Source organism: Brachionichthys hirsutus, unplaced genomic scaffold (assembly GCF_040956055.1).
Source record: "Brachionichthys hirsutus isolate HB-005 unplaced genomic scaffold, CSIRO-AGI_Bhir_v1 contig_254, whole genome shotgun sequence".
Taxonomy (NCBI): Eukaryota; Metazoa; Chordata; class Actinopteri; order Lophiiformes; family Brachionichthyidae; genus Brachionichthys; species Brachionichthys hirsutus.
Window position 1 is genome coordinate 110,210 of NW_027180393.1, and position 26,684 is coordinate 136,893.

The 26,684-nt window shown below is 46.2% G+C and overlaps 1 protein-coding gene across 1 annotated transcript; it reads right to left on the bottom strand.

The window, feature by feature from the left end:
• Nucleotides 1-122: 122 nt before the first annotated feature.
• Nucleotides 123-26,271, bottom strand: LOC137914531 (protein FAM13A-like). The gene is given in 24 exon segments (XM_068758072.1): nucleotides 123-1,287; nucleotides 1,379-1,480; nucleotides 1,628-1,824; nucleotides 2,826-2,909; nucleotides 3,303-3,398; nucleotides 3,730-3,813; nucleotides 3,906-4,111; nucleotides 4,194-4,275; nucleotides 4,413-4,554; nucleotides 4,627-4,843; nucleotides 7,512-7,647; nucleotides 10,950-10,992; nucleotides 11,330-11,388; nucleotides 12,122-12,309; nucleotides 12,698-12,876; nucleotides 12,964-13,005; nucleotides 14,927-14,968; nucleotides 17,676-17,923; nucleotides 20,219-20,305; nucleotides 20,591-20,813; nucleotides 22,376-22,553; nucleotides 23,368-23,577; nucleotides 24,535-24,724; nucleotides 26,245-26,271. Coding segments are annotated over 24 exon segments (3,186 nt in total). The 3' UTR covers nucleotides 123-1,163.
• Nucleotides 26,272-26,684: the final 413 nt, after the last annotated feature.

Below are 26,684 nucleotides of genomic sequence, written 5' to 3' on the forward strand. Positions count from 1 at the left end.
AAAAACAACAGGCAGATTTATCAATAATGAAAATACTCACTTACTGCCCCGCCCTTAATGATTGAGATGAAGTTCCATCATCCGATCAGTCCACGCAAAAAAACTCCACGCAGTCCAGAAGCATCAGTAAAAATATGATTTCATTTATATTATATACAAAATACAAATTATGTACTAAAATGTACAAACACACATTTAAAATTCATTAAGCCTCGCCAGTGTTAACGTTCAGTGAAAACGAGATTCGCACTGATAAATCATCCATTTTGGAGAAAGAAAGGAAAAAAAAGGTACTCACTCACATAAATGTAAACATAAACAGTGATCCATATTTACAAACACAAACAAGCTCTAGAGAGGATGAGAAGGAAACAGCTTTCAGCGACCGACACTGTCCTTCAATCGTCTCAGGCGTCCACAACATCATTTATCAGCGAGTGAAAACGTACCAGTGATTCCAAGATGAGAAATAGCTTATTTGTCATGACGTAAATAGAGAAAACAAACAAACAAACAAACGATGCTTAATATGTACAGTCAATGCATCAGAAGTGATCACAAAAATAAACGGTTTTTACTGCGTGTGAACTGTTTTGGTTCCGTTTGCAGTCACTGTCTTTGGGTTGAATTAAAATTAGAGACCACTTCTTTCAGTGAGAAAAATACTCCATTTAACTTCTAGAGAAGCAACATGAATCATTTCAGAAATGAAAATTAAGAAAGCTGATCATTCGGGAAAAAACACTGCTAAGCTGATCGAAGTTATACAAATAGCAACGCCTCTCTTAAGAAAATACTCGAATGCACGATCCTTCCTTGGAAACAGCAATGATTTCATAATATATATCTTTTTTTTTTACTTACAAAGGATTCATTTAAGACTTCTAAAGTGTGAGAAAAATAACGTTTCTGTTGTCATAGAATTATTCAAGAGGATAGAAATAAATTATTTAGCGATTACAACCGTGATTTGGGTTATTTGTGTGCGTCTATCCTAACCTGGGCTCTGAGGACGGCGAAGTCTGACGCAGGCGTGTCGCTCTGAATCAGTTGTGGGTCGGCGTCTTCCTGCTCGACACACGGGATTAACGCTCTTGAGCCAGAAACTGGAGATGGCAAAGGTGGCAGCGAGAAGGAGCGCCTGATCTTTCCTCCTCTTGATTTCAGTTTAATTTGGTCGAGTCTCTTTTGCTGATGAGGACTTCCAGCAGCCGCAGCTTGGCCTTTATGTGCTTGTACTCACTGTACTCCAATGCCAGTGGGGAGCGGTCCTCCTTCTGCACGTTTCTACAGAAACAAGACAGCAGACAGTAAGAAATGAACTCAGGTTCGTCAGTGGGAAAGCGAGCGCGAATCAAAGCGAGCGTTTCTTCTTTACCTTCCGTTTTGCCTGAAGAACTGCTCCTCAAACTCTTTCAAGTTCTTGCGGAGTCTTTTCTTCTCCTCTCGGGCCTCCTGGAGCTGCTCCACAAGTTCCCGTCTGAAAGAGCGGCAATATTGAAAACTTCATTTATCATTTTAAAGAAACCACTGCAGAAGAATGGAAAGTGGATATTTAACAAAGAAACCTTTGTTTTCCGTGCTCATGAACCAAAAAAAACGTCTCTTTATTGAAGAATTCACTTACGTGGTGGCCGAGTGCAGGTTGGACAGCCTCATGTCCGTTATGTTCTTGGAGGGTGAGAATTCGTCCGCCGGTGAGATGAAGCTGCCCGCTTCCTCGTCCACGTGGTCCAAGAAGCCGAGCACGCCGACGTCGGGCCGGGCGCTGACGGCGAACTGTGTCTTTGATTCTCCGTCGTCCTCCGAGCCATCCTCCTCCTCCTGCAGGAGCGTAAAGGAGCGTTAACGGAAGCGGAAGCGGAAGCGGCTGCGTCGCGTTGAGGCGGCGGACGCCAGGCTCAGACATCACGCTGTTAGTGTGGCTTTCAATCAGCAGCAGCAGCCACTGGTCCTACTTTGTCCACTAGCCTGACAATCAACTTCAAGCAGATGCAAAACATTTAATTCAATACAATTCTGGCTCTTATTAATACGTCTTAAAGTAACGCCGATCGATGTCAGATGATCGGAAAAGGCGTTAAACTCAGCGAAGATTTCAAGGCATGACTCCCAAACTTCAGCATCATCCACACGCCATCCTTTATGAGCAGTAGAGTTTATTCTAACTGGATGCTATGCTAGAATTAGCGACGTGATAGTGGACGTCAGGCAATTTATTGGGTTCGACTTCCTGTCAGGAGTTTCAGGATGTGGATCCGTTCGTTTAAACGATCAGTTGAACTAGTTTTCACCGGCTCTTGGTAAAAGCGGTTCAGCTGCTCTTCCTGTGCGTCGTCCCGGGCGGCAGCTCACTAGTTATTGTGGCGGGAAATATAACGAAGATCACTTTCCAATCCTAATCTGGTGGATTGAATTTCAAAATAAAATAGACTTTTAATGCTTTCAAATTAGTTAATTGCCATAGAGCACAGGGAATCTCTGCAATCAGGAAATCAGCTGTAATAAATAAATACATATGTGGTAAGTACAATGATTACTGTTAGAACAGACTCATGCTGTAATAAACACAAAACCCTTCATCACAAATATGCACGGCTCACACATTTGGATCAATAATAATCAATAATCACAGAGCAACTCGGAGGTCAGATCCGGGCAGCTACTGATTGGACATAAATAGAACTTGCTAATGGCAGCAAAACAGGCAGGTGTCCAATCAACAGGCAGGATTCAGGTTCATTAGAAGGTGGGGTTCGAGGACGGCGGGGCTGGAGGGGACGACGACTGATCATTCAAGCAAGGGGGGGGGGGCGGCTCTTCACCTTGATGTCATCGAAGAAAAGGGCCGTTTCGCCCTCGATAATGGGCTGAAGGAGGAGGCCTCTGCGCTTGCTGGAGGGAGAACCCTGTGTTGACGTTTGAGAAGGAGGCGTTAAAGACGCTGAGACGCTCACTGGCGTTTAACGCAGGGGCTCGACTCGACGCCAAAGCTGAGCAGGCGTTCCTCTTCTTTTTTTTCTGGCGACACCCCCGTAAGAAATTTTAACGCCATTTTATTTGCCTCAAAAGCTAATAAAAATATAAATCATGCTGTATTATTATTGATAGTTTTAGTTTAGTTTAGTTTTCATAACGGGGATAAGCGGCTAGCTCGAAATGGTTGCTTAATGTCCGCCGACACGGCGACAATGACGTCATCGTTCCCGATCGCCTGACGCAATGAGCTGCAGGAGAAGTGGTCGGATGCAGGAGGAGAGGAGAGGAGAGGGGAGGAGAGGAGGTGAAGGTGTGACACTCACAATGACGGGGATGGAGGAGGCTCTGCACAGGATCTGCTTCACCAGTCGGTATCTGTCGTACAGGGGCTTCATGATTTGCCTCTCGGCTTTGGTGACCTGAGGTGGCAACAGCGGTTCATCTTGTTAGCATAGCGTTAGCCTCTATAGTGACCATAACTAGCTGCAGCACCAACATAACTTAAAGTGACAGCTAACCCCCCGATGAAGAGGGAGGGGGCTCGATTCCAAATAAAGCTTCAAATGTCAAGGAATAAAAAAAAATAAAAGCCCATCCATCCCTTCCTTTTGCACCGAAGCGACCGCCGCCATGCCGGAGACATTATTCACACGAGACTCACAGACTTCCTCTGTTGTGAACGGGGCTGCAGGAGGTCGTACGTACAGCGAGCCCGTGTTTGTTTGTGAGAGGCCGTGGCGGATGACTCACCGGGCGGCCATGTATGCCCTCGTAGTGGAGGAGCGCTTTTTGCAGGGCCACCTTCTCGCCTCCGATCTGCTCCCGCGTCATATCCTGTCAAATCGTGTCAGAAGAAGCGTCAGCTATTCCTTCACACACACGAAACATACATATCCCATGGCTTTATTGACGAATCGCGGCCTCACCTTGATGTCCTCGGGGCGGTCGGACTCCCCCCTCTTCTCCTGCAGCTTCTTCAAAATGGCCTCCAGAGTGTTTTCCACCGGCGGCTTGGGCACTTTCTCCTGTTGGGGCTTCTTCTCCAGCTGCGAGCCGAAGCTTTTGGGCAGAGTGTTGCTGCGCTGGCGGGTCAGAGGCGGCAGGTCCTCCTCTGACTTCATCAGCTTGTGCTCTGGTGAGGAAGAGGAGAAGGAGATTAATACATGAGCTCTATTGACTGTTGCTGAGCAGCGCTGCTCGCTTTTGCGTCTCACCTTTCAGCTCCTTGCGAAGCTTGGCCAGCTCGGTCACCCACCGCAGCACCTCTGGGCTTCCGGCTTTATCGCTGTGGGAAGGCTGGAGGAACAACGCGAGACGATTAAGGCTGGACGCTACTTTTGATATTAAATCAATCATGAAGTAGAAGTCTGTAATAGCTTGGAAGCAGCTCCCGGGTCAGATTTAGCCGTTTCTAAAGTGACAAATGTTCCTACCCTGTATTTCCGCTCCTCTTCAAACCGCTCCTCGAATTTGTGGATCTTCTTCTTCAGGATGTGGATCCTCTTGGTGAGCTGGGCCGTCGTCAGCTCCTCTTTGCCGTCGTCACAGGAGCCGAGCGAGGAGCTCCGTCTGCGCCTGTAGAGCGATTCGTAAAGTTAGATTTGCCCAATCTTCCCTCTGCGAGCGCAGCCGCGTCGAGCGTTTCACCTGGCAAAGGACTGCGCGTTGGGCGGCGACGGAGGCACTTCGGTGTCGTCCAGGTACTGCTGGCAGTGCCCGTAGCCGTAGAAACGGGGGGAGAGCATCGGGTCGCTGTTCTCTTCCAGCAGCTGGCGGATCAGACGGCCGCCGGCGTGAGGGGACAGCCGAGCTTCCTCGCGGTCCATGCTCTCCCTCTGCAGCGGCGAATAAGCTGGGACCGCTTCTGCACACAGAAACACGTCGCATTAATACGGGAAACTTGCTCCCGGATATTTTATATCCGCATTCAAATTGATTTACGTCAATCTTCTGACCATTAAAAAAAAACAACTAAAACCAAAAAGGTTGTTTTCACCAGGCTCTGATGTCTATTAAAAATAGCCGCGTACTCCGGATGATCCCTGAATATTAATATCATGGGGCAATGCCAGCGCGAGTCCCTCGATGAAGGGTACGGACCGGTCATGACTTTATCCCAAAGTTTCTAGCCGGGGAGACGGGAGATAAAACCGGAGCACATTCCAAAAAGAAAGACCAGACAGAGAAATAAATATATAAAAAATAATTTTCTGTTAAAATAAGGAGGGGAAATTACTGCAAACACAAAAACTCAGCATGAATAATAAAGAAGGATTCGTGGAAAAGGAAAAGAAGAAATAAGAACATAAGAAAAGGAGACAGCGAGAGAGAGAGAGAGAAAACAAACTCCGGGGGGGGGGGGGGGGGGGGGGTCAAAAGGCACCCTGCATGAAAATATTCCTGCCTGGTCTAAAGCCACACGTGTCTTCTTATTAGCTGCGGTGAGCTTTAGGGCTTACGAGAAGCAACTTATCTCAGATTCCAGTTTATCAAGCAACAGCATCAGAGCCGGCTCCTTTGAGCTCTATTATCCAGCTCAGAGAGCACTGGGTCTGTGGCATTTAAATCAAGCGCTCGCCGATGGTTCGGGATTCAACCCCCCCCCCCCCCCCCAAAAGCATCGGGGATGCCATTTAGCCATTTCAAAGGTTGCTGCATGTGCAGCGATTGGCTGAAATATTCCAGAGCGTTCAAGCATGTTGCCGTGCAACGGGAAAGGTCATTCACACAGCCTCTCTCTCTCTCTCTCTCTCTTTTTAAATCTCTCGTGTTATCTGCCACGAAGCCAGTCAGCACTCACACAGTGACGTAACATGACACTGACTTACCATCACAATGAAAGATCCCTTTAAAATCAAGGAAGGGAGTGTTAAAGAAAGAAGAAATCTGAGAAAGATGGAAAAAAGGGGGAGGAAGGAGGGAGGGAAGAGAAATACAACAAGAAGAAGGAATGTCTTCATGTCTGTCACGTTCATCCAGCTGACAGTAACACACTGTGCGCACACAGTAACACACAACAGCATCCTGCAGCTGCAGACATCTGCAAATCCCGGATTAGAACCAGGAACGAGCAGCCGAGCAGCAGCAGAACTCACAAGTTGAGTTTCAAGGCATTTTAGGATCCGGAGCCGCGACGCGACATTCCTGAAGTTCCAGAAAGCCTCGATGAACGAGCTTCAGCTTCACAGCCAATCAGGAGACTCCTTCAGCTCCACAGCCAATCAGGAACACCCCTTCAGCTTCACAGCCAATCAGGAAGACCCCTTCAGCTTCACAGCCAATCAGGAAGACCCCTTCAGCTTCACAGCCAATCAGGAAGACCCCTTCAGCTTCACAGCCAATCAGGAAGACCCCTTCAGCTTCACAGCCAATCACGAAGGACCCCTTCAGCTTCACAGCCAATCAGGAGACCCCTTCAGCTTCACAGCCAATCAGGAAGACCCCTTCAGCTCCACAGCCAATCAGGAAGACCCCTTCAGCTTCACAGCCAATCACGAGACCCCTTCACCTTCACAGCCAATCACGAGACTCCTTCAGGCATTCCTGCCGCAGTCGAGAACGGAATGTACAGATGGGGGCATTTCAGAAGAGAAAGCTCCCCCCCCCCCCCCCCCCCTCCCCCTTCCCCTTCATACAGCATCCTCTCGTGCAGAAAACGCTGCACGACTACAGCAGCAACCTTTTCTCGTCCTGGTTTCCTGAACACGTGGCTGTTGGAGGTGAGAGAACTATTTCTCTTCGGCCTCCCTCATGAAGCAGGAAACTGTCGGTGGAAGCAGAGACGCGCGTTTAAAGCGGAAATGTGCGTGAGACGTGCTGCAACGTGCCCTTTAGCCATCCCTCACATGATAAGAATGGGGTCAACCAAACAATTGATTTAGCAACTGCTAAATTAAATAAATAAATCATCCAGTGTCGCAATAGCTGCAGAAGCGCCTCAGGGCGTGCGAGGGATCGTGCACGGTCTCCGCTGCGTAAACACACGCACGAACGGCGTGTTCTGACAGCAAAAGACTTAGAACAACGCAAATATTCACAAATACTTGTGCGTTGAGGAAACGACCGCACACACTTTAGACTTCATCCGAATGAAAGTTGCAAATATGAGATTTTTGTTTTCTATTTTCCCAAATTTAATTTCTAAACTCACGAAACTCTTGCAAGCAAAGTTTCAGCCGGTTGATTCGCCGCCATGTCAGTTTGACCTGCTTTTTAATGATTGATTTTTGACAGCAGTGCAGCTCAGCCTGGTGGCAGCAGTAACCTAGTTACTAACAAGTAACCTAGTTACTAACAAGTAACTGGGTTACAATTAAATCCTGCTGGGGGGGGCAGCATCAAAGGAGGAGGAGGAGCGGAATGCAGCAGAAGGTGTGCAGCTGCTATACACAAACAGCCCATGTGACAGATCTGCGTGGAAAGCAGCGGGCTGTTCGCGTGGAAACTTTTCAAAATAAAACACGGAACACAACCAAAGCAGAAATGATGTCCTCCAGTGTGTGTGTGTGTGGGGGGGGGGGGGGGGGTCTCACCTCCCCAGTTGTTGTCCTCGGTCAGTGCTGTCAGCTCCAGTCGGGGCACGTCCTCGCAGCGATCCGCGTCCGAGCCGCCGCCGAGCCTCCCCGCGTCGCAGTCACCGGGCGCCTCCAAGATCTTCATCCTCAGCGCCTGCACGACCATGAGAGCAGGAAGCAGCTCAACAACAACAAGGAGCCTCCTGTGGGCGACGCGCTTTAAGTTGAGACACGCACACACACACGCACACGCACACACGCACACGCCCTCAGATTGGCCCTGCCCTGACGGAGAAGGGGGCGGGGGGGCTGCTCCCTGAACGTGATTGGCTGTCCCCGGCTGGTCAAAACATCCGCCCATCTGTCTGTGGCTCGGCTCCACCCCCTCCCTCCCTTGAACTTGTCTTGGCTCCACCCCCTCCCTTCTTTGAACCTGGCTTGGCTCCACCCCCTCCCTCCCTTGTTTTTCAGTACAGTAGTCTCCCACTCTCTTTCTCTGCGTTCCGCCCTGCTGCCACTGTGGACGTGTTTGTTCCACAGCAGCAAGACCACATGGGAGGGGTGTCAGAGAGGGGGGGGGGGCAGATTGTGAGCCAGCACACGTCCGCTGACTGGGTGTTTTCTCCTCCCTCCCAGCTCCTAACTTCATCACTTCACTTTCAGCGCCTCTTCCATTTCTCTCTCCTTGTTCCTCTCTCTAAATCTGACACGCACCCTGTCAAATTTCACGAGCAGAGAGCTGCAGTTAAATTCTCGTGTCGTGTAAATGATTTGAGAGACACCATTCTGGGCTGGTGGAGTATTTAGAACGCGTAACATGGATCACTTGGTGGGACCAAACTATGTTCAGGGGAAACAGATCAAGACGTCACTCGAGCTCATGAATGCCGCAGACGGCTTAAAGACCTTTGTTGTTGTTGTTGTTGTTGTTCATGATACTAAGTTGTTGGTTGCTTTGTGAGAGACTGAGCTGCAATGTCATAATTAGTCTCAGGAGTGTGTGTGCGTGTGTGTGTGTGAGTGTTAAACAGGGAGGAAAACAGGAAGCTAACAAGAATCCTCAGCTGCTATACGAGAAGCGACCTATGCGATGAGAATCACGTGGAACAGCGTCTAGCAGAATGCGACCCGAGCACCAATAACCGTCACACAAGTCGGGAACCCACCCAGACCCCACCTCCCACTCCCACTCCCACCCCTGGGGGGTCATTACTGCACCCTCACCACAATCCCACAATCCTTTATTCCTCAACAGCAGTACGTAGCTTTGAGGCGTAACAAACACACACTCTAATAACGCGTTTGTTCTCTTTATTCGAGTGTGAATCCTGTATTTGCTGGATAAATAACTATTTTCACGGCGCTCGCCGGCGCCGCTCTGTTATTCCCACGTTCGTGGAAGTCATGAATATTGTGACAGCGTGTCAGGACGCCTGTGAAACGGAGGCGATTCAGTCGGGCAGTATTTCACCCTCCTCAGCGGACTGTAAGACGCAGGCGTGATCGGGTTAGGGCGTCTGAGTCGAGGTGCCATGCGGTCAACTACAGGCTATTTCAGTTTGGATCTAGCCAGGGTTCCAGATATTTAACCGTTTAGTTGTAATGGCCCCGATCGCCCGTGTGGAATGACGACGTTTCCGTCTTCTGGTGGCTTTTTAACGAAGGCCCCGCTGTGTTCTCTATGTTTTTCCTGCTCCTTCGGTAAATCTTAGGCCTGATGGTGCAGGATTCTGATGATTCCCGGCCCGTGTCAGGGTGCGATCGTCCATTATGCCACGAGGCGAGACACCTTCAAAGCTTTTCCTACAAGTCCAGTTGATTTTAATTGACACAGAGCCGCGTTGTTCTTGTGATAAGCAGCCAGTTTGTCTCGCTCCTGTATGTAAATGTACTGATAAGGCTTTGAATGAATAAAAAATAAATGCTCAAATAAAATCATCACAATGAGGGATTTATTGACCGGTAAACCATCAGCACTGATTGGACATCTGCACAAAATGGTGAAATTTGACATAACAAGCTAGTAAGTGGGCCTTGAGTCAATTTTGTCGTCGTTACGCAACTTTTATTAAGGTCAATACAGAACTTTAATCCTCGAGGAGTTGCAATGGTTTTAGAATTGTGTTTGAGTGTTTTTTTTTTAACTAATCACATTCCTTTATGCAGATTCAGAGCTATTTAAAGATGAATCATCGCACGCTGGGTTCATCGACACAATGAGTCTGATCCAAGGAGTTTGCAGACAAACTACTCAGATTGTTAATCAGCAGCGTGCGTCTGCTTTGTTCGCCGGTTGCTCCCTGTTGATTACCGTGCTTTGTGTTTGCAGCGCAGCTGATGCCATCATGCCATTAAAAGTAAGGGCTCATTAGGGTTTGAAAGAAATGGGGGCGAATGTTGTAATCATCATCTGTGATTATATCATGCACGTTCTTTCAAGGTAAAAATCTTCCTCTTATTCAAATGATGCATTCGCGTTTGATCAAATGTATTCAACAGATGATGCGTCCGTCCAACTTGGTTTATGATTAATCTGCCGACTGTCGCCACCAGCAGAATCAGAACAACGCAAATCCACCTCAAGGCGCGCCGAGGAGGAACACAGCGGATTAACGGGAGCACAGATGTCACGGTTCACCGGGATCCTGCTGTGCTCAAGAGCAATTAAAATACACACACACACACACACGCTGCACTCTGTGACCTGAAAAAAATGATCCAGTGTTCGCTCAAACACACTTGAACCACAATTGCATCATCACAAGATATCCAGCTGGTGCATAGGAAGAGTTAAACAGACAGCTTAGAACCAGTGTGTGTGTGTGTGTGTGTGAGGCATTGGACAATTATTAAACTGTGTCTGGGGCCTTACGCACATGGTGCACGAACACACACTGACGAATTTGAGGGATATTTTGCTGACATGGCACACAGACAAGCACCAAGGACATCACACATGCACACGCGTGCACGCACAGACACGTGCATGACGAGTGAGCGAGCGCTACGGTGTTATGGAGATGAGTAACACGCTAGCTTTTCTGAGCGCTAATTCTATAGCATGATGCATATCTTTTATGATGCTTTGTGTTTCTTTAATATCCTGTCTTACAGTCTTACGGAGAACATTTAATTTGACTTTTTTTTATGCACCCGTCTCAATATATTGAATATTGACTTAACAAAAGACGCCTGACAGCCATTCATATCAGGAACTGTCCAGCTCTGAGTGAGCATTTGATGCTTTTGGAACTTGGCTCTGCTAAATTTTCTGTCTGCACCAAAATAACATTGAAATTCAGCAGCAGTTCAGCAGCAGTTCCCGTTCTTCCACATCCACACACCTGAACAGCAGCGTACACGCATGGCGGAGCAGATTCACTGCACAAGAAGAACGAGGAAGACACACCAAAGCAATCTCACAGACCGAATCACAGGAATGGAGTTAGGACCTACCCGGGGAGGAGAGAGGAGGCCGTCTAGAATGAATTTGTCATTCCTGTAAAACAGAGAAACCAATTCATCAAAGCAGCTTTGACTGGTCACAAAAACGTAGGATGAATAAAGTCAGTCAGAAACCTCAGAAGACACCACATGGTTTATGCGAGCATGCATGGATCTTTGCTGCCTGCTGTTATGAACATTGGAGAATGCCCTGAGAGAAGAGTCAGAGCTGGTACGGCAGCCAGTAGCTTATCAGTGTAAAACAAATATCTGGCTAAAGGCTACAGGCTATAAATGTTCCTATTAATAAAAAAAAAGACAACTGAGAAAATGGGATTTAGCTTGTATTATTAAATTTTTTAATTTCTGAAATTAAGAATTAGAGAGCTCACCCGTTCTGAAACGCCTCCATAAATTCAGCTCCGGGTCGCTCACCAACACACTCCTTGGACTGGGAAAACATCAAAACGGGACTGAGCCGAGTTGTTTCACTGAAAGGCCTTACCCCAAAATGACACAAGCGGTTTTCAAAATGTTGGAGGAAGTCATTAATACATTGACATTGGCACTGACATGCCTTTTTGTCACATGATGCAAATGAAAGACCAGATGTTGCAAAAAAAATCCTGCAAAACCAGCACAAAAAATAAACTGTGCTAGGTCCCAGTAACATTATACATTAAAGAAGTACTTTAATGACTCAGTTTCTACTTTAGTTTTTGCTCTCATCAAGCCTTTCGTTCGGGACGTCATGTTCTCCAGTCCCCACATGGCGGCTGATCAAAGGTGGCTTTCTGGCGTAGCATCCTCTCCAGTGGATAAACGCTGCAGCTAATTGCACGCTCACATAAGTGGAGCTACGCTTTTGCGCCGCGTCTGTCAATTGGTTACAAATCAGCGTTGCATGCTGGGCGTTACGAAACGATTGTCCACTGAGGACGCAACCGCACCGCTTCCTGTCTTGTGCCATCTTGCCGTTGTCAGCATCCAGTGATTGTCGTTGACTGATAATTATTGAAGTGGATCAGGGATAAGGATAAGAGAGGACTGCGGAGGACGTTTCTTAAGGGTATTTATTAATATTTACCTAAAACCACCGCGAGACTTAGAGAAAATATTAACTAAATCCACAGAGAGAATCAGCCTGAGACCCAGGGGACAGACGAGGACGCGTGATGACTCACTGCGTGGGTGTCTTGGTTGCCAGTGCTCTGTGCCAGACCCAGGTTGTGTTTCACATTCCCGGATCTGGGGGTCCGATCGACGGGACCGCCTCGGCCTCTCTGCGTGGCGATGCTGCTGCCCATGCCTTCCCCCATGCAGTTCTTCCCACCGGCGGATGGGATGTTCTCCTTATTACTGTCTGCTCTGTTCTCAGGCAGAACAAAAGATGACGAAATGAGACGTCTGCCTTCCATCTCTCACTTTGGTCTGTCGTTAACGCTCCTTATGAGCTTGGCATTAAAATGAATGCATCAGGAAAACTAAATAACTGGGCTCATCCTTATTACTTCTCCAGCAGCTTATATGCTGTTTAGTTTTAGTCTCACTTCCATTTCCTGTCTACTTGCTCTTGCTGGCATTTCCCGCTGCCTCTGGTCTGGTGCGCTCCTAATCCCCGCGTCACTGATCTCTCAGACGCTACTGAATCTCCATCAACAAGGATTAACTGCCAACAGTGATGACTCCAGTTGTTGTGACTCTACGCCGCGTCTCACCACGCAGAATGAAACCTTATGGCTGTTCACATTCTACCAGTTACCTTTCCCTGATCCTCGCTGCCTCCTCTTGCTGCTCTCGCTGCTGTCGACGTCTCTGTCGGGCAGATGGTGTCGCACTGGGCGAGGTCAACTGGCAGTCTTCTGAGCTTTGATCCCCTAAAGGGTTTACATCGAAGAGGTGCTGCTCCACCACGGAGCGTATGGTCCTGTCCAGAAAGCTTAAGGAGTCAAATGTATTGATTAATTACAAGACCTGGCAACGGTACACTGAATTTATTGCCATTGTGGTGCCAGTAAATACATACTTTTCTACATGTGGTCCGCAGCGGACAGGAGGGAGGTGGTTACTGAAAAATCAACAAGAGGGGAAATAGGTGAGGCGGTTCTACAGAAACAGGTCACTGAGCAACACCGAAAACCCTGTAGGCTGTGACCCCGGGGTGATAAAGGCATCCCACCAGCCTAAGTGACAACCAGCATATGAGCATTAGTGTTCTGATGTTTTTTTTGCACTAATCTCCTAACACCCGTTTTCTTTCACAACCTGATAGCATCGCATTTGCTGTTTTCTGAAGTAGAGATATGTACAGGCGTGAAAAAAAAAAGAAAGTCTTCCCTAAACAGTGATGTTGATGGTAACAGCACAGCGTGGCATGACGCAATGAACAGGGGAGCGATAATCGTAAAGCGATGGTGTGAAAGGTGACTGCGGTGAATCTCGTAAAATGGCAGGCATGTCAATGTTCTTGTCATCCGATTAATAAAAAGAGATCTTTCACTTTGACTTGAGTAATGTTGATTTGGATAGATGGAACGTAAAAAGGAGGGCGTGCAGAAGAGTGAGATTCATGCTAAACAAACCTCATAGCTGGTCCCAGAAAGCAAGAGACTAAACGGCTTGATGATCTCTGAGCAGAGTAGGACAACCATTAGCCCTGGTTAATAATAGAACAGGCACCGCATGCAATGGGTTTACCCTACAGAATCATGCTAATGGCTCGCTGGTCTTGACTGAACCATTTACCTAAATGGAAGCAAAGCGTTGAGATGGCCAGAATTGTTATGCGTTCAATTGGAAGTTGGTTAGCAAATTATTGTACATCACCTCTTTGCTCCAAAATGTATCACAGGCCCTGGTCTGAATGGATTTATTTCAAATTAACCATCAATTATTGTAAAAAAAAAAAAAAAAAAGGTGCGATTGACTGCAGTTCTTTTCCATGACAACCAGAAATATATTTTATGCCGTTCAGGCACAAATCTGCTGCCCCAGGTTGGTCTGCAATGTGAAATCGTGTTTCTTCGATGTCCACTTGTGCCACAATTAGGCTGGCAATGAAATAAACAGCTGAGACCGACTGCTCAGAAGAAGTCGTAAATATCTCGTTGCAGTATCGTCCCAAATAGATTTACGGTTGACACTGTATGAAAGGAAGTTGACCATTTGGTATCTCACCGCCAGACAAGGATAAACCAATGACAAGAGAGAACTTTGCACCACTTTAGTTTTAACTAATGATGCAACAGCATAAATATGGGACTGGATTGTTGCCTACAGTGTAATGGTTCCAATCTAGGTCATGACCTTTGGGCAAAATTGTTCAAGGCAAGACTGATGAATCATTGCATCAGAAACAGAATGAAGTATGAACTTGAGAATGAGTGAACCGGTTTAAAGGTAATTGTTCTTTAAGGGATAAAAAGTAGGAAACAACTGAGGTAATATAGAATTATAGTCTCTGGTCAACAAACAAGGGAGAAAATGGTGTTTATCTGTGCTCCGTTCTGACTGGGCTGAGGTTAAGCTGACACGTGGCCGCCTGAAAATATGTGCACGTAAACTAGATTGAAAGTGTGTTTTGTAAAAAGAATATGCAATACAATGCGAGAAGGTCATGGAGTTCATGACGGAAGAAACATGCACAAGGCAAACAAACATTGTCAGTTTCTTTGAGATGCATGAAATTCACAAGATTTTAAGAGCATATTTTCTATCTGGAGTTCTATGGATGGCAATGCTTTGCATTCCTCTGCATAAGCATCACAAATATCATGCCCCCCCCCCTCTTAAGGTGTACTGTGGCTACAAAGACCAAAGTGGTGAGCAAACTGTTGCGTACACCCTTCATTTCCCTCGAACTGGTGGTTCCATTGTTTCTGAAGATAATACACTGAGGCAGGATAATAGCCACTTCCCCCACACCAACATGCTGTCATTCAGTTCTGCCAGCTTTTTTTTTCCCAAAGACAAAGACAGAGAAGGCCTACCTCATGTAGAAAGGAGATATTGGCCTCTCTTCTTCATGAGCACTGAAATATAAAAACAAGTACAGATAATTTGTTGCACCATTTAGTTATTAAGAACCCCCCCCCCCACACACACACTAAATGTCACTAGGGCACAAAGGTTGGCTTTTGTCTGCAGAATAATAGTGCACTGGTACAGATCAGGGAGCTTTGTGGAGCTTGTCTGTTGTAATTATAATGAACCGAAAGAGAAATGGGTTCTGATCGTGAACATAGGCATGCTGCTGCCACGGTGTGCATGCCAGTTACACACGATGACATTATGTAATAGAAAAGAAGAAGAACTCCTTCAGGCTGGGGGGGGGGGAATCAGGTTGTTTCCCCTTAGCAAGCTCAAAACAGAGGATTTGGGTTTCAATACAAGCGGGAATCAAAACCGGTCAACATTCGCAAATGCCAAATGTCCTCTCAAATATCATGACGTATGTACCTGTGTCCATACAATGTCAACCCCCCCCCCCCCCCCCCCCCACACACACACACACACCTACACACACCTATGATCAAGACTTGTGTTGCCGTCTGGCGAGTGTATTGCCTCATGGCCGTCAGGTATTGCGAAAGAGGAAATCCTGCTTACCCACTACCTTACTGAAGGGATAATGAGCGGCTTTGTAGGGGTAACGCGGAAAAGGCCTTATCCCGCCGAGATGAATGGAAAAATACCAATTACGCTTTGGTAAATCTGGACGCGCTCCACTTTGGCTACATTTTTAAAATGTGTAGACAAAGGTAGTCTGGTTCAGCCGGTGCCAGCCGCCGTTCCAGGAACATTTGGGCAGGGTCTTTCTTTTTTCCCCTGCAACTCTTACTGGAATTTTCCAAACTCACCTCTTCGGCATGAAACAACATTCTCTTTTGTGTAATGAAGTTAAGTTCTAAGTTACTATTAAACCTCTGAAAGCAGATTTGGAGGAGCCAACAGTTCCTTGGTTCACCGAAGCTATGTGTGATCAGTTATTGAGCTGTTTTGCTATTTACGTCACTGATTCACAGCCAAAATCCAGAGTTTCATTGGCTCTAATATCCTCAGATTTTAACTTTCTTAGAATATATTAGTACAAAATGTCTTGCGGCCACAGAATAACGTATTTGTTGGCCAAGCCTGGCTAACCTATACTTGGCATATACTCATTCCAGCAGACAACAACAAAGAATACAGAGCAAAGAAACAAAGGCACAGAAAGTCCTGCTCGGATTAGGATTAAAACATGCACACATTTTGTTTTCCACCCATTACCACAAAGGTAAAGGTAAAGTACCATTGCATCTGATTGAAGTTAGCTGTGGTTAAAGGATTACTTTTGGGGTGTCATTTTTTTTGATGTTTGGAATAAAATCTGTGGAATCAGGCCTTTATAATGATGGATGAGACTTCCTGACAGGAGGACAGCAAAACCATTATACCCACGGGGGAACCTTCACTCACACCACACTGCAAAGTTCCTCATTCCGTCCTACTCCCAATGGGTTTTTTTTTAGAAACCCACTGCTTACATCACAAGAGTCAGCGAACCATGGCAACCGCACACAAAAACCAGCATCCCCTTTACGTCACTCGGCAACGCTGAGCGCATAGTAAGTTGACACGATGCTGCTGCGTTGGCTCCTGTCACGGTACCTGTGTGTCTCCATGAGAGCAGTTGGAAACAGTAAATTAATTACTCATCATGTAGTCGTATTTATTATATAGCTTTTATTATTATTTTATTTTGTATTTTTTGCATACACACTCAACCTTGATCTGTTCCTCACTACAATGCTTTTTAAAATATTCAATAGGCCCACCAGAAACTGCTGGTGTCGATCAGCAAACACCAGTGAGTTCAGATTGCTGACGCACTTTACTGGAATACCGCGTCACACGCTCCATTTATCAGTCATCCAATGCGACCTGACAGGGAGAACCTGATAATTTATGGGTGTCGGGGGGGGGGGGGGATCTATCGGTATTACTTTCTTACTTCTTATGTCCTTTAAATAACTTGGCCTGGTGAAATTTCCTATTAAGTTTACAGGTATGAGTGAGACCGAATTGTTTCGTACGTGTCATCCTAAACTTGTATGTAAGGTGTTAATGGCATATTTTAAAGGACTGATTCATGTCACACTAAAGGTCACAGGTCGCAGGAGAAGCCAGATCATCATCATCATCATCATCATTTCTCCCCCTCAGGGCTTCAACATTACACCTCTAACATACATTATTTACCTGAACATTATATTTAGTAGTTTTTCACACCTAAACAAATTTTGCTTTTGGCTCATTGGAAACTGAATAGTGATTAAAAATAAAAAAAACATAACTGAAAATATAAACCAGTTTGCATTTCCAGCCACAATGTTCACGTGTGATCGCAGACAAGGTGAAAGACAGTCCAGTCGTCGGTTGAAGCAACAACAGACACAGCTGTAGCCTTGCTATTCCAGTACGGGACACTCGAAACCGAGCGGTTCCCGTTTCAGCTTCTTATAATAGTGTTACTGGGGAGCCAACGGCGTACAGCCATCCTGACTGGGCTTAAGATCTCAGATGGATTTTTCACCCTTACCCTGCTGTGGCAGCTCCTTGCTTACGCAAACAGACGTCAGAACCAATTTAACCTTGCTATTAAGCCCCCCCCCCCCCATCCCAAGCACCAACGTGTTAGTTTAGAGGCTTAAAAAAATGCATGCAGGGTCAGTAAAATTAATATTATACCAAACTAACCTGCATCGGGCCTCCACGCTGCCAGGACGGCTGACGTCATCTTGGCTGAGCTTTGAGGTTTTGTCCAGGTTACCGTGGTGAGCTGACGGGACAGGAGCCGTCTCCATGGCCTCTGGACTGGGACTCCTCACCCGGGAGGCCAGAGGCAAAACTACCGGGATGGACAGGGATCTGGCATAGGCCGTCCCAGCAGAGCGGCAGGGCTCGACAACTTCTCCAGTCACGTCGTCCCTCTTTGCTTTCCTCACCTGTTAGAAAAGAGAGACCGGCAACAGGTGAGTGGCCTCGCGTTGAGAAACACGAGAAAGCGCGAGACGTAAATAATTCACAATCAGGCTCATCACACAACCACGGACAGAGAAATGCACTTTGAGCCGAATCTCAAGTTACTATAAAACATGCATTCAGGGCTCATCTGAGGAGAAGCAATTCAACTCTTACCGTGTTCACCCTGAGTGGGTACAAACGGCGTGAACCCCCAACTGTTGTGTAGGAGAAGAATCTTAATCTGACTACCGCCACGCTGCCAAAATACTCCTGCATTTTTACTGAGTTTCAACCAAGGAACCCTGAGAGAAGCAACAAATAATGCGCCACAGATACGTCCCTTAGTGTATATATAGACAGAGATAGTCGGTTGGATGTGAGAATATCAAATGGGTCTGACGTCAGTAGCTAATGATCAAAAACAACCAATGCTAAAAGCCGGCTCGGCTCTAGATAAATGTCTCGCAGCTCGTCTGAAAGGCTTGGGCTGTTTTCCTTTACACCAATTACTACAGCAGTACATTTCCACTCGGGTTCCAGCTTGATGGATTGTCGTAAAACCTATAGACTCTGCTTCCATTTAGTCCATCGATGTACATAATGGGAGCATGGTTGGGATGACATCAGCCTCACAGGCTTCACTAACTAGCTCCGGTATGGATCCGTGCCTCCGGGATGTGCAGTTGAAACATGAAAAAACCTGAATGAGGTGATTCACTTGTGATAACGTCATCTCGTTCAGTCTGTGTTGCTTTTCTGTTTGCCTGCTTTTAGTTTTAGGTCACCCCGGCTCACTTTATATTGTTATAACCACCTCGCCCCACGGAAGTCACATGGAAGCTAAAACGCACCCCGTAGGTCAGCTTCAATAACGTTCACGCATGGGCCCCACCGTGCTGCCTCCATGCCTGGTTTCTGTCTAGGCATTAAAAAAAAAAGGACTCAAACAGAGCAACAACATGTTGGCGCTAAATGGGCCAGATGGCAAAGAAGCCTGACAGACCAAAATGAGGGTATGACCTTGTTTTATCAATGATGGATTACCCAGTAGTACCAATAACACATCAAAAACACTGCGAAGCCCTCGCCAAATTAAACACCAGAAAATTAATATTTGACTTTTCCGTGCACGCTCTTCATCGTCTTTGCAATCTGAGCCGTCCTCGTCCTTTGCTGCTTTCCACGAACTTTTAAAACTTTATGTCTGACACAAAAGTGTGTTAGTAATTATGGATGAACAACCGGAGATCACGCCGGAAGCTGTGTTTATCTGAGCGAGCCTCAAGGCCATGCCTGCACCGAATCTGACCTTGAGAGAGTCGAGGCTCCGACAGCAGCCTTTGGGAAACGCTGTAAAAGTTAATTAAAAATGGTGATTATTCGCCTGGTAAATTAAAGGTCGAGCCCTTTGGAGCAGCATTTTCTTTTTGTACAGCGAGTGTGGCTTTTCAGTTCTTTCTTCTTTTGTAGCCTCAGCGTTTGGATATTTGAGCTAATTGTTGCTAAACAAAGGACTCTTGATGGCGGTATATTAGCTCGCTGCTCTTGGCTGCTGTTCTGACGCTGGCACTGGGTTTCGGCTCGGCGCTCTGGGAACCAGTAGCAGCAATGTGTCCACACACATTCCAACATTCAGTCGCGTCCTTGTTTAAGCAAATGCTGACATGTTTTGTCTACATTTCATGTTCTCGTTGGAACATTATCAGCTATTATTTGACTGCACTAGCTCAGAATTTGTTGGAATTAATTTCCCATGATCAGCTTATGGCTAATCAATTGAAAGCTACTATGGACCGAATGTGCTGCCAGGGCAATGTTCAAAGCAAGGCCAGGTAAGTAGTTTTAGCTCCTCACCCCGGAGCTATCGTCATAGAAATGCCTCATTTTATAGCCATTTGATCACATTTGCAAATATAAATGTGTCTAATTTTGTGTTCTTGCGAAAGCAAACTTAACTTCAAAACAGAATGACCTAAAATAAAACCGCACCCAGAACTCTGCCACCCCACAGTTGTAAGAGAATTAAAAAAAAGCTTTATTACCCCCTAACTACAAAGAACCGTGCTGTTGTTTCCTCTGCAGATTGTCTTTATCAAATCACATCATGTGACTGAGCAGCGAGGCCATCTGAGAGGCAGAGGCCTACAGATAAGCAAGCAGGATGTACTCACTGGAACAGTGACAAATAATTATACTGTGAACGATTAGGCCACACCATTTAAAGGAAAACCATTTATTACAGGAATAATGAAAGTAATAAACTGTTATTTATGTACCTTCCGTTTCCTCGTCCCCTGCCCTGGAGACTCAGTGGAGCATTTCTGCAGAGGTTCTTCATTTCGTGGTGGGGTTTTCAGTCCAGCCTTTGGAAATGTAGAAAGGAGAAAATGACTAGATTTAAAATGCATTCAAACATTATATTTAAAACAGTTAAATATACAAGAATGCAGTTAATGGCATTTAAAAACACAAATGCATCAACAGGTTGTGAATCAAGACAGCCGCCCTCAGAGGAGTCGCTCATGCAAGGCATTATAATGTAAGATCAATAGTTAAAATCAACTTTAGCTCGACATTATGTGAGATTACATTTGTAAACCAACCTCCAATAGACGAGGTCACGGGAAATGCATGAGGTAGATGAGCACAAGTTGTGATTCTAACAGGTACGGATCTATTTCTTATAAACATTAGTATCTGGTGTTCCTCTGAGCATGCAGCACCTTGACAACAATAAGGGTTGAACGCTCCACTGTGCGGTCGTCTCCGTCCCCATCGGTCCCAAATATGCTGCTGTAGTCCTCGATGAGCTTGACCATGATCTTGTTACAGATATTTTGGTCTTTCATTGCTTCGGAACCAGGAGCCACGCTGGAGAAGAGGGAGAAGGGAAAGGTTTCAATTGTAGTAAAACTGGTTAGGATGTTGTTATTAAACATTTTAATTTTCTTTTTTTCATTTTGAAGAAATGCGCTAATGTCTATAATACATTTGGGGCTGCAATCAAAAGTTGTTCATCAGCGGATCGACTTTATTAAGAAAGCCAAGAATACTTTGTCCGATCCACAGGACGGCTTCACGAGATGGACAGTGAGCTGCCGACCTCGACTTAAATCCTCTAACACAGATAATAAAGAGGACAGACATGCGGTATGAGAGAGATTCCACTGGGGTTTCACGTCTCTGGTCCATCTATTGAGATCTGATCTGTGTAACGGGTCGCGCTTCCCGGCCCGAGCGCCCCAGTCTGTCAGCCGTATAGGCCAAGATGTACGAAATGATGTGAAACTCAGTAGGCACATCATAAATAGAATAGTGAGGACAGGGACACTTAACGCAGCAGCTGCAGGAAGACTCAAGAGCGTGGGATATATCATTTAATTATGAACGTCACAAAACACTTTAACATCCTCTGTTTCCTATGTCACGTGACATTTACTTCAAAATTGCTCAATGAGTGTTCTTAACCTATCATGCGTGACGTTTTTATAAACACACAAAGCGCGTGTGACACTTAAAGCGCATTTATGAGCAATTAAATGTAACGTATCCATCACAAACAGCTTTTAACTTGTCGTGATCTCGTCCTCACTAAGTGCAGTACACCCCCACCTGCTGGCCAAATCAGAGAACACTAGTGTTTCTGAACATTTGGTGTAAATATTTAGTCCTGAGTTGTGGATAATTGCCTTACTGAGTCTGTTATAAAGGTCACAGTAGCCATAGACCTGCTCAGGTATATTAAACGAATGACTAATCACTGATTTGACAAAAACAAAATGAAAAACAGGACTGGCCTTATAGTTACTTTGTTTCTAGGCTGTAGCGGGACTGACGAAAGCTGTCTTGCTGTCATTCAACGACTATAAGCAAATATGTTTAGTAAATTTTCCAGTCAAGGCCACAAACCTCCCAAACTTTCAGGAATGTAATATTTTTCAAAGTTGGGAATAGGAGGTCCTGGACTAGCATTGCTCCGCTGAGCATGCCGCTTCCTTTGCCCTTGATTGCGAATCATCACGATAAATGCCAGACTGAGGCATTCATTTAATCCACCATAATTGCAAATTGAATTTAGTGTGATCATAATATAAGGTGCTGTTACCTTTGGCTGTTCAAAATGACGATACACGGAGATTTAGACGCATGCACATTTATCTTCCATTTTCTTGGATGGGGCCGGGGACAGAGGCCGATGAGTGGAATATTTTTTCGTTGCTCGTTATCTACTGTGTTTGCTAACACGTCAATTTAAAAATATCAATCGCTGAAAATACAGCACGTCATTGCTGTGTTCCCGGATTGTTGCTGCATCCCAAAACAGGCCATGAGGTCACACAATGCAGCTTGAACTGTATCTGCAGTAGCATGCTGGACCTCAGGACAGCTACCTGACACACAAACGGAACCACTTTAGATAAGATCCAACTCACTGAAAGACACTGGGCCCCAACACGGTGGCCAGGTTGGGGGCGGTCATGAGGTTTTCTTTGTGGCTGCCCTCGACAAGGGTGAGGAAGTGGCAGAGGTAGCGGAGGAGGCTGAGGTGGATGTCTGGGAGTTGATGGAGCAGATCTCTCGTGTCCAGACAAGAGACATCATCACCGCACTCTACAGATACAAAAACAAGATGTTAGACATGGCGACATTCAAATCCTGGACGCCTGCGCGAGGTTGTAGCTGCATCCACCTGCAACCTGTAACATCTAATCTTTTGTTGTGGTAACCGGCGATACGTGAGCATTAGAGCGAGAGCTTGAAAATATGTTGATGCTATTAGCTGGGGTAGATAATTGGGTCAGAGCTGGATAAACGGATATGGCCGCTGATCCCAAATGAACAAGTGACGCAAATGTTCTGCGCTCGTGTCCATGTGATTTGTGTGCACGGCGAGTCTGTGCAAATAGGGAATTGTGTGTGTGTGTGTGTGTGGGGGGGGGGGGGGCTGTTGCCGCTGCTATTGATGCAGACTAGCAAAGATTAGACGTGTTTGTGCACGTGTGTCACGTACACGCTGAAGTTGTTTTGTACAAACTCACTTAACGGAACATATAGAAGAGCAACGTCTCACAATTTACACGCACGCAGAGATCAGGTTCACAAACAGGACGAGCGTCGGAAAACAGGGCAAGAAAGGAGCAGGAACCCAAAGAGAACAAATGTTCGGAAATAGAGAGGCTGAAATAGGTTTAAACCTCCAGTTCAGAACATCAACTGGTGGGGAGTCAAAGCTATTTAACCTAAAGGGGGTCATCGAAGTATTTAAGCCGTAATGAGAGTCATTTAAACCCAGTTCTACAGGTTTCACCTGTGGGTTGGAGGCCCCCGCCCCAGGAAAGCACAAAGATCTACTTGTGGGGGTATTAATATAACACTAAATGCCTGTGTAAGGTAGAAATGGGACATCTACAGTAGCTGGCGTTACCTTGGTAAAGAAGTATCAGCGCCTGCTGGACCGTTGAGTCCACCAGACCTTCTGGCAGCTCCCTGAGGTACCGCTTGAGCAAGCTGGCCACCGAACACGCATCAGATTCAGAGAGAAGGTCCGCGTGCTCGCCGCTCTCCAAGCGCTGCTTCAGGGTCTCCACAGCTCGCACGTTCCCATTCACTCTGAACAGACCCTCCTGACGCAAAGCTGAGAGGCAATGACAACAAAAGCACTGCGCATTAGAGGAGTGCAGCGTACTGGATCCCTTAGATCCGGGCCTATAGAGCAGCACATGAAAAGGAAATGAAAATTTAGACACTCCAATAAATCACAATTATCCCCCCCCCCCCCTCTGTAAAGGCATTTCAGTCCTAGTATAATTTAAGAATATTAAACTCATTAATTTCCTCTACATGCTTCTACTGCGTCATGAAATAAACGTTTATTATTTAGGCTATGGAGGAAACACTAAAAACATATTGTAAAATCAGCTTTTCCTCTGCAGCCACTTAATTTGATGGAACGCTTGACAGGGGCGTAGTGGTTAGCGCTGTCACCTAACAGCAAGAAGGTACCGGGTTCAAATCCTATCTGTGCAGAGTTTGTACGTTCTCCCCGTGAGTCTCCCCTCTATCACTATTTGCTAATGCTAATTAATAAAAGGCCAGATCACACAGTGTTGAAGGATGTGAAGAAGAAAAAAAGTGACCCATGCACAAAGTTTCATCAACATCCATGCGCAACAGGCAGTATCATAAAAGCCTCTGTTACACTTTCAGAACCCATGCAGGGGGACTTTTACTTGCTAACACTGACATCTTCTGGTCAAATAGAACCTCTGCACCCAAAAGTCCTAAAGCACGCCCAATGATTCCATACAGGTTCAAATAATGATCCAAGCCTCCACCTGTCTTGTCTTTTTGTCTTCTCTTCTAAAAAGCTGAATTTTTCTGATTATCATGTATAATGATGTTCCCGTTATCAAAAATAAAAGATGCAAACCGTAGAGGTTTATTTGTTTTGAGGAAGCATGTGAGGTGAAATGTCTACAGCTGGTCGCATTTATGACACGCAATATATTATAAAAGGCCATTCGCCTAATGGTTTGGAATAATTTAAATGAATGGAAACAAATGGAAGCCACTCATCCATGATTTTCCCTACCATGCTGGCGAAGATGCTCCACCATTCTCCGCAACACCAGAGGAACGCCATCCTCCAGCAGGCCCCTCTCCTGCAGCTCAAACAGGGACGCTCCGAACAGCTTGGCGTGCTTGACAGTCCTCGGCCTCAGCATGGGTATCTGCACCATCTTCTTCATGTCTTCTTTAACCAGCACTGCCGTCTCGTTGTGCTGCAGGGAGGGGAGCCCAGAGGGTTAGGGTCAGCAAGCCAGCCGGGCACGGAGGGTAGCGCTGGAGCCGGCATCAGGTTAGACACCATGGAGGCGATTATTCTCAGAGGGAGGCTCTCCGTGTGTTCCACGAACTGAAAGATGCGAGTGAGTGCTGGATGCGTCTCTGTGGAGTCTATACGGCACATCAGAGAACACGGTGTGCTCAGAGCTGAGAGCACTGCACCGTGTTGCTACGACAAATATCAGGTTACCGCGCAACACCTTCGGTCAAAGGCCCTCCGGCACAAATAGACGTACTCATGTGGACACATATCTGGTTTCAAACTATGTATACATATATATTACCACGTTGTGTCGGCATATTTATTTTCCACCTGTGCTGCATCTCCTCATTGTACACATCCTGTATACCAGGAGGCCAGTCATATATTAATGTCTTCATTTAAGAGGGATTCGTTGTGTCTCATCTGGTAAGTGGTAAAAGCAAATAATGCCACATGCCGCCTCGCTCTACGTGCACACAGCGCATTGTGTGATTGAAACCCGTCTCACAGATGGTTACGGATCAGGACAGGCGCTCTGAAGCATTAATACGGCGTAGATCTGAGCAGCTCGCACAGGCAACGTGTTAATGGTGACCAGAAGTTGTTACATTTGTGATTCAGAATTCAATCTATTTACGGCCACAGTTTTGGTTTGATGATCCTTTTCTCATTACAATAAACTTTACTTTTATGTGAAGAATAAAGGGAAACACTTCCTGCTGGTGTCCATTTGCTTCTATTGTTCCCCGTCACCCCCCCCCCCCCCTGCTGTGATTAGCCCCAATAATCTGCATCTCTGCCCCCCCCCAACCTTAAACTATTCTCACCCCATGTTTTCTGTCAGTGAGACAGAATCCTGTTGTCACAGGCATTTTGAAAGCTTCTGCCCAAAAATATGTGAACCGCATAAACTGTAAACACATAAGGCCGTTCTCCTGTGTCTTCAGCCTGGATCATCAGGAGGCCAGCAAGCCCAAGCATGTGTCCTCCTTCCTCCTTCCTCATCCTCACCCCCCCCACCCCACCCTCTCCTTTTCCTTGAGTCTGAAGTTGTCCCTATGTGGGTGGCCGAAACCGGAGGCAACAGCTGCTCAGCTAAAAGGAACTCCAGCTAAGAACGTGCAGTTTCTTTCGTCTTCTTTTGGAAAATTACCTCATCGAGGCACTGGAAAAAATGTTGCCTGGAAAATCCTGGCAAACATGAAGCTTAGTTTATGCATTTAGACTTTATGTTCCCTTTAGGAGGGCAGAATTAAAGCTGTGTCATCCAGGAAGGGCTCCCCGTCCTCAGTTTGGGACCAGAAGGAAAAGTATAAGCGTGACGGTGGGAGTTTAAAGTTTAAAGCTTTAAAGTCAGGATTTTAAAATGTCCCATTTGTCTCCAAGAACATTGAACACACGGCACAGTCCCGTTATGCATTCTTCAGCCCTTAATCACAGGTTGAATGGGAAGGCTTTGTTGCTTCTACTCACACAGATGGTAAGAGCTCCTGCCCCCATTCTTCCACAGAAATAAGCGCCTGCGGAGGCAAAGATGAGGAGGGCAATTTGCTGCAGTCTTTCCTCCTCCTCCTCCTCCTCTCCTCACTTTTAGATTTTCCCCCTCTGGTGGGAATCCCTTCCACCTCAAAATGTGCCATCCAAGAAAAGAAAAGAATACTCTAAACACAGATAGTCACACCGTGAGGAAGTGCTGGAAGTCCCGGCAGGCTATCCAAACTCCAGAGCACAGATTGGGGCCTGCCTCTTTCCCTTCCTCCCTCTTCATTCCCCTCTCTCCTCCTCGTCTGAAATCTGAGCCGCACGCTCTCATTGGCTGAACCGCCTGGTCACGTGATTAAGGGGTTAGAAGCCAAATCCTTATCATTTGTAATACATTATAATAGTAATTATATTGTAATTAGATACTATCT